Source organism: Otolemur garnettii, unplaced genomic scaffold (genome assembly GCF_000181295.1).
Source record: "Otolemur garnettii isolate 467f Iridium unplaced genomic scaffold, OtoGar3 scaffold00001, whole genome shotgun sequence".
In the NCBI taxonomy this organism is placed as follows: domain Eukaryota; kingdom Metazoa; phylum Chordata; class Mammalia; order Primates; family Galagidae; genus Otolemur; species Otolemur garnettii.
In genome coordinates this window covers 73,287,960-73,295,286 of record NW_003852396.1, presented here as the reverse complement: position 1 = coordinate 73,295,286, position 7,327 = coordinate 73,287,960, and the positions used below count along the sequence as shown (strand labels likewise).

The 7,327-nt window shown below is 43.3% G+C and overlaps 1 protein-coding gene across 2 annotated transcripts in view; it reads right to left on the bottom strand.

Annotated features, from left to right (window-relative positions):
* Window positions 1–7,327, bottom strand: part of PTPRJ (protein tyrosine phosphatase, receptor type J) — a 171,384-nt gene that overhangs the window by 10,411 nt on the left and 153,646 nt on the right. For both annotated transcript variants that reach the window (XM_023509723.1, XM_023509726.1), the window contains exons 19-22: window positions 6,750–6,840; window positions 4,272–4,345; window positions 4,043–4,177; window positions 2,260–2,379 (exon numbers count right to left, since the gene is read on the bottom strand). In XM_023509723.1, the coding sequence (XP_023365491.1) occupies window positions 2,260–2,379; window positions 4,043–4,177; window positions 4,272–4,345; window positions 6,750–6,840 (420 nt within the window). The remainder of the gene's footprint in view (window positions 1–2,259; window positions 2,380–4,042; window positions 4,178–4,271; window positions 4,346–6,749; window positions 6,841–7,327) is intronic.

The following is a 7,327-nucleotide window of genomic DNA, read 5'->3' as shown; positions in this document are numbered from 1 at the left end:
AAAAAAAAAAAAAAAAAAAATGATAGGCAGCTAACCAGGAGTGTTACCACTAACAATTAGAATTTTGCATTTGCATGACACATGATAAAGTGCTTGCACAGACATTTTCCTGCCCATCAAACCCTCACAATATGCCCAAGAAAGAGGGTTTATTATCCCCCTTCAAAAATGAGGCAGTGAGATACAGAGAAGAGACTTCCCGACACTCATTTCTAAAGCAGCAAACATCCCCCATCCTCTGATGTTGAGTTCAGAGCTCTTTCCCTCCAGCCACAGCTGCCTGCCAACAACAGGCACACCTGCGCCTCCTTAGAGCCACGTGAACCCCATTCCCCAATCCCACCTGGGAATGTCATTGACCATAAAGCCAAAAATAATTTACACGGATATGACCATGACAATCAGAGCCTTCCAGGCAAGAACTGCCTTATGATGCCCATACCCTCCAGAGGACAGGCAACTGGCAAACACCAAGTACATACTTAGAATTACAGGAGTTTGAGAAAGGATGCTTAAAAAACCATCTGTCATTTCAACATCTGAAAGACAGTAGAAAGTGGACCCTGCCATAACAGAGTTAGTTACTCTACAGACTGGTTTCCCACCTGGGACCAAAGCATATACCTTCAATTACCAGAACTCCAAGGCCAGCGACGGCCAGCCCTGTCCTGACTCGGCTGTGCTCATTACACCCATCTCTGGGGACCGACCTTACCCATGGGACCTACATCAGGATCTCAAGCATTTCAATCTCCTTTTCAAGCATTTCGACTACCCTTTGAAGCTCATTTTTTGGAGATGTGTATTCATCTGGCTTTTCTTCTATGCACTATTCACACATAAAATTTCCTCTCCTGGTAGGTTTCTCTTACATTATATCCTAACAACTCCCCATGGTAAGTACAATCTCTGCTCATCCGTTATTTCTAATAGCTTACAACGGCACAGTGAGCGCAGGTAAGTCATAGTTTAGTCATCCATTCTCTAAAAGCTGGATTTCTACATGGTTTCCAAATTGTTCCCTCCATTATAAGTAATGCTGAGATTCACCTTTATAAACAATAAGCCTTTTCTTGCATTTCTTTAGGACAGAGTCTCAGATTTAGAAGCACCAGATCAAAGAGAATGGCCCTTGATAAAAATGACAAAGGGTTATGCCAATTTACACATCCATCAACAGCACTCTTTTCAAAGACCCTTTAAAAAAGAAAGTTGACTTCCTAGGATGCCTACACAACTCAACTGGATTTATTTCTGTAAATTTTGGGGGTAAAGGAAGCCATGTGCTCATGCTCCAGAATCCTTTTAATGTAACTTATAAATTGCTCCTAACAGTAAATACCCCTTCTGAGGCCATATTTCCAACCAAATAATCCAAAAGCCTATGGTGCATGATAACAAATCTATAAACAAGTCATCTGGAGGTGGAAGGGAAGTGTTACTGAACTCTCTGCAGATGCATTTATTCAGGGATAACTTATGAAATTCAAGAAACTAAAGCTAAGCAGTTATCTTGGAGAGGATGTGGATATGGATTGTTTTATTTTATAAAGATGAAAGCAAAAATATTTTTCAATGCATAAGAAAACATACTAATTGGCTTGGCACCTGTAGCACAGTGGTTACAGTGTCAGCCATGTACACAGAGGCTGGTGGGTTCAAACCCAGCCCAGACTAGCTAAACAACAATAACAACTGCAACCAAAAAATAGCTGGGCATTGTGGCAGGTGCTTCCAGCTACTTGGGAGGCTGAGGGAAGAGAATCACTTAAGCCCAAGAGTTGGAGGTTGCTGTGAGTTGTGACACCACCACGATACTCTATCGAAGGTGACATAATAAGACTCTGCCTCAAAAGAAAACATACTAATTAATAATTAATGTCAATCAGCTCAGCGCCTGTGGCTCAAGCGGCTAAGGCGCCAGTCACATACACCTAAGGTGGCGGGTTCGAATCCCCAGCCCGGGCCTGCCAAACAACAATGATGGCTGCAACCAAAAAATGGCCAGGCGTTGTGGCGGGCGCCTGTAGTCCCAGCTACTTGGGAGGCTGAGGCAGGAGACTCGCTTGAGCCCAGGAGTTGGAGGTTGCTGTGAGCGTGATGCCATGGCACTCTACCCAGGGGGATAGCTTGAGGCTCTGTCTCAAAAAAATAAAATAAAATAAAAAATAAAAATAATTAATGTCAATCTTAAAAGTATCACCCCAATATTAATATATGGGAATTTTATGAGATCTACCCATCTTGTCCCCTACTTACATTTTTCACTGTGAAATCTCTGATGGTCCATTCTGGAAGAACCATTTCTGATGTCATTGCCACAGTTATGTCCCCATAGTCCTGAGCTTGCTTGGAGGGCCAGTATTCCTCACATTTGGTCTAGAATAAAATTGCATTTTTATAAAAAGATTCAGATGGTGCCATCTGCCATCACTGAAGCCTCACAAAGGATTCCAGATATTGAAAACTGGCATCAGGGACTGAAGCCATCCTGTGGTTGCGTTCTGTTTAAACCTTAGAATATTTTTTTTAATTTACAATTCCTGCCAACTCTTTTAAAATTGGGAATTTTCTCATAAAAATCTAGGTTTCTGGCTTCTCTTTAAAAATCAGAATTCAGAAGATTTTTTAAAACTCCAGTCCTTCATTTCTTCATGAAAACTAACTCAGAGTTGACACAGGCCCCCTCTGGCTCCCCCTGCCCCGTGGAGCAGCTACTCCGGGACTGCTCACTGAACTAATTTTGGACTGACCTGTGTCCCAAGGCAGCGAGAAGAAATGAGGGCCTTTCCTGACACTTTCAGATATATACCAGTTTTAATGCAAACACACCAATAAAGAGCATCAAATCTGGTCTCCATTAGTTTACATCATTTTTGTTTGTCCAACAGACATTTATGAGAACATTCCCTGTGTAAGGCCCTGGATTCAACAGTATTATAAACTTCATTTGCATTCATAAAATAAATGTCTTTTCATTTCCATAACAGCTTATTCTCCTAATGCAAGAAGGGGGCAAAGAACCCAACCCTCTACATCACCAGCAACATAAAGATGGGCCTCACCTCTATTGTCCCCTCCTCCTTCCCCAGCCCCTAGCAGAGGACTTTACACATACTGAGGGCTGGATAAACATCTGCCAGCTTAAAGTGAAATAAAGAACATTAAAAGAAATGATGTCGAGGGATTCCCACTATCACCTGGGAACTGGCAGAAATGCAATGCTGGATTGGAAATTGTGTGGGCAGAAATGCCCTCCAGGTGATTCTGATGGCTATTAAAAGCTTGAGAACCAGGGGCTGAAGGAACCAACTCCTATCTCTCAAGCAACAAACCTACATTTAAAAAAAATAATAAACTCATGGAGCAGCATTAGGTCCTATTCCTCGGGCATAGAATTTTTAAATTTAGCATGTGGCTTTCAATTCTCACATCCATTTCTGGAAGGAATTTTCTGGTGGGAGGAACTGTCCTCTCTGATGGGAGCAGCAGGGAATTTCAGGCCGCCCTGGGGGAGAGGCTGCAGAGACTTGTCTAGGGACAGGCCTGAGAATCTGCTGAGAGAAGGAGTTCCAGTGCTAAGAACCAACTTTGAAAATCAGCGGATTGATCAAATCTCTCATCTCACAGATGAAGCTGCTGGTTGCTTAGAGATATAGCGGGCCTGTCCGCATCCCCAGAGCGGTGGAAGGGCAGCTGTGGAGGACAGTGCTGCGGTGGAGGTCAGCACCGCAGTGGAGTGAGGAGCACCTCGCTCGGGGCCTGGGAGATTTTCCACAGCCCTAACCCACTCCCGCTACTTCCTAACTGCAGCCACAGCAGCAACTTAATAAACAGAGGACACTGATATTTGTCCACAAAGGGTAATGAGAAAATGGAATTTTTTTCTAACTCTTCTCGTAAGAGGGGGGGAAAGTTTCTAATAATAAAAACGCTAATGTTGGGGGGGAGTGTTTTATTAAAGAGATAAATGGTTTTTGAGACAACTTTCCTCCACAACAAAAATTGTAAAATTTGTTAAAAATTAAAAAAAGATACTTACCCTTCCCTGTTCAACACATTTGGTCAACATAATAATGGCATATACATTTTTCTCCCAAACCATACGCCAAAAGTCTTTTAAAGTGTTGGGTAAAGGTCCTTGTGTGGCAATAAACTCTTTCTTGGAGTGGTAGCCCTAAAAACAGAAAACAACACATATTCAACCCCAAAGAAACAGACAGCAAAGCCCTGAGGATGCCGTCAGAACAATGAGCCCGGCCCCCACTCACAGGCATGTAGTTGGCGTTGATGTAGTCATCAGTTGAATGAGTCTGGATGGAAAGTTTGACACGGGAAATCTCATCTAAAACATTAAAAGAAAGAAGGTCCTCAGTAGAAGCACATGTTTTGGTGTCTCTGTACCCAAGAGAGGGAGGGGGAAAGTATACAATAGTACCCCTAGGACTTGTGTCTCTGAAGAGGCACAGCCTGGCATTTCACATAAATGACCACATTTAATCCTCACAGTCGCATTATGTGTTTGTGGCACAGAGAAGTCAAGTGGTCACCAGAGCAGAGCTGGTGAGTGGCAGGGCCAGGATTTGAATAACTGGCGAGCCTGACATGAGGCCCCAATCTCTCAACCACACCAGACACTGTCTCAGATAAAATGAACCCGTTACTGTTAGCTTCTCAGGGGTCTGCCACGAGCCAGGGAATGTGCTAAACAATTTTATTTACTCTTCAAAACCATCCTATAAGCTTTTACTGTTGTTTTATAGATGAGGGAACTGAGGGTTGTACGGATTAACTGACTTTCTTCACATCCTTCTATCTGAAAAAGGGCAATCAGAATTCAAACCCCCTAGAGTAGGGTGGACACCAAGGTTAATCTTTCCACCCTGCCTCTATTCAAGTTGTTATAAAAGACAGTACCAAATTTAAGAATAAATTGAATGGGCTCGATGCCTGTAGCACAGTAGTTATGGCACTAGCCACATACCCTGAGACTGGAGGGTTCGAACCCAGCCCAGGCCAGCTAAGCAATAATGACAACTGCAACAAAAAACAGCCAGGTGTTATGGAGGGCGCCTGTAGTCCCAGCTACTTGGGAGGCTGAGGCAAGAGAATCGCCTAAACCCAAGAGCTGGAGGTTGCTGTGAGCTGTGACAGCACAGCACGCTACTGAAGCCAACATAAGGAGAGTCTATCTCAAAAAAAAAAAAAAGAAAGAAAGAAAGAAAGAAAAAATTGAATGTATAAAACAACTATGAGTGGAAGGATCCAAAACACAAAATTCTCCTTTTTTCCATAGTATCATCTCAAACACACACACACAAGAACTTTCCCACCTCAAGAAATGAAACATTAGAATTCCAAGTGTCAGCTCAGCACCCGTAGCACAGTGGTTACAGCAACAGCCACGTACACCCAGGCTGGAGGGTTCAAACCCAGCCCAGGCCAGCTAAACAACAACAACAACTGCAACAAAAAATAGCCAGGCATTGTGGTGGGTGCCTGTAGTCCCAGACACTTGGGAAGCTGAGGCAAGAGAATCGCTTAAGCCCAAGAGTTGGAGGTTGCTGTGAGCTATGACACCACAGCACTCTACAAGGGTGACACAGTGAGACTGTGTCTCAAAAAAACTAATAAAATAAATAAAAATTAAAATTAAAATTAAAAAAACCAGAATTCCAAGTGTCAGGCTGAGTCATAAGTAGTACCATCTAAGTTTCCCTGTCTTGACTACACTATTTCATCTTCACCTGGACAAAATAATAGAACAATGTCAAATCCAGTTACCAACATCTCAGTCTCAAGGCCTGAGATGAAATGAAAACATTCACCAAATCCCAAATTCCCAACTCTCAGGCTCTAAGACCCTCCACAGACATTCACAAGAACAGGCCCATACTTCAGAGTTAACCTTAGAAGGAGGGTGCTAAGGCAAGTCCCAGCAGCCTAGCTGTAAGGACGTTTCTCTTAGGCCCAATACCCCTTGTCAAGGACAGGGAAGAAAACTGTAGAGAAAGAACCCGGGCACTGAAAGACACTGCCTTTAAACACACATTAATGTTTTAGTCCAGGAAAGAAAAACATGGCTTAAAATACAAAAGACAGTGTCCTGATGTAAAAATTACTCGCGAAGCCTATCGACAGCCAAACCAGGACATGGGTGGGATCTACTTACACTTCTCTCTGTGCCCTAATTCCCACCCAAAAGAGAGACCTGTCATCCCTGTGGGTTAGAATGTAGGCATGGTAAATTCTCAAAAACAGAAAAGATTGTAAATATCATTAACACGTAGCTATGAAATGCGCTCAGCCCCTCAGACATGCGTCTGGACAAGCAGGCAGTGTGCCTCCCTGCCATTCTCCCTCTGTCCCCTCTCACTCCGGAACTACAGAAACTGAAATAAAGGGAATGTGAGACCAAAGGGTTAAAAGCACAGACTCCGGCCTTTTCCCTGAATGAGGCGGAAAGCCTGGTTTTGTCATTACTACCTGGGTGACCTTGGACAAGTCACCTGTACACTCTGTGAGCCATTTTCTTATCGGCGTTTTCCTTATCTATCATCTACTTTGTAAGGTGGCTGTGAGAATTAAATTAAATGCAATGTACCTAAACACAGCACTCGGCTCCCAGCAGGACGGCAGTGGCAGAGCCTGGCTAGTATCACTGGTTCCGTCCCCCCGCCCGCCCTGTTAGAGATGTGATGGTCAGGGACAGAAGGAAGGGGTGATGCTATAGAGATAAAATATCTTACAGGGCAGAACATTATTGTAGCGATTCTTCCCTCTGTTCTCAGCCATTTCAGCTGCATATTTAGGTTGATTAATTCCAACAAGCTTCAGATCCTGAAAACAAAATGACTTGTTTCATTATTTAGACTTCAATTATTATTCACACTGAGCACAAAGTGTGACAGAGCAAAGAGGGAATGCACAGGTATTACGGGTTAAACTGTGCCCTGAAAAGATTTACTGGGCCAGGGACTGTGGCAAACACCTGTAGTCCCAGCTAAGTGGGAGGGTGAGGTGGGGAGGATACTCTGAACCCAGGGTTGTTTGAGTCCAGCCTGGGCAATGAGACATTGCTCTTTAAAAAAAAATAAAATTAAAAAGTTGAATTTCTAACACCCAGTACCTATAAGTGGGATGTTATTCAGAAATAATAGTTTTTGCAGATGCAATCAAGTTAAAACAAGGTCATTCAAGAACAGGCTGAGCCCTTAATCTAACATGACTGGTGTCCTTATAATAGGTAAAGAAACAATGAGACACAGAGGGGGAGACGGTCATATGAAGATGAAGAGAGAGATCAGAGTGACACTGCCAGGGACAC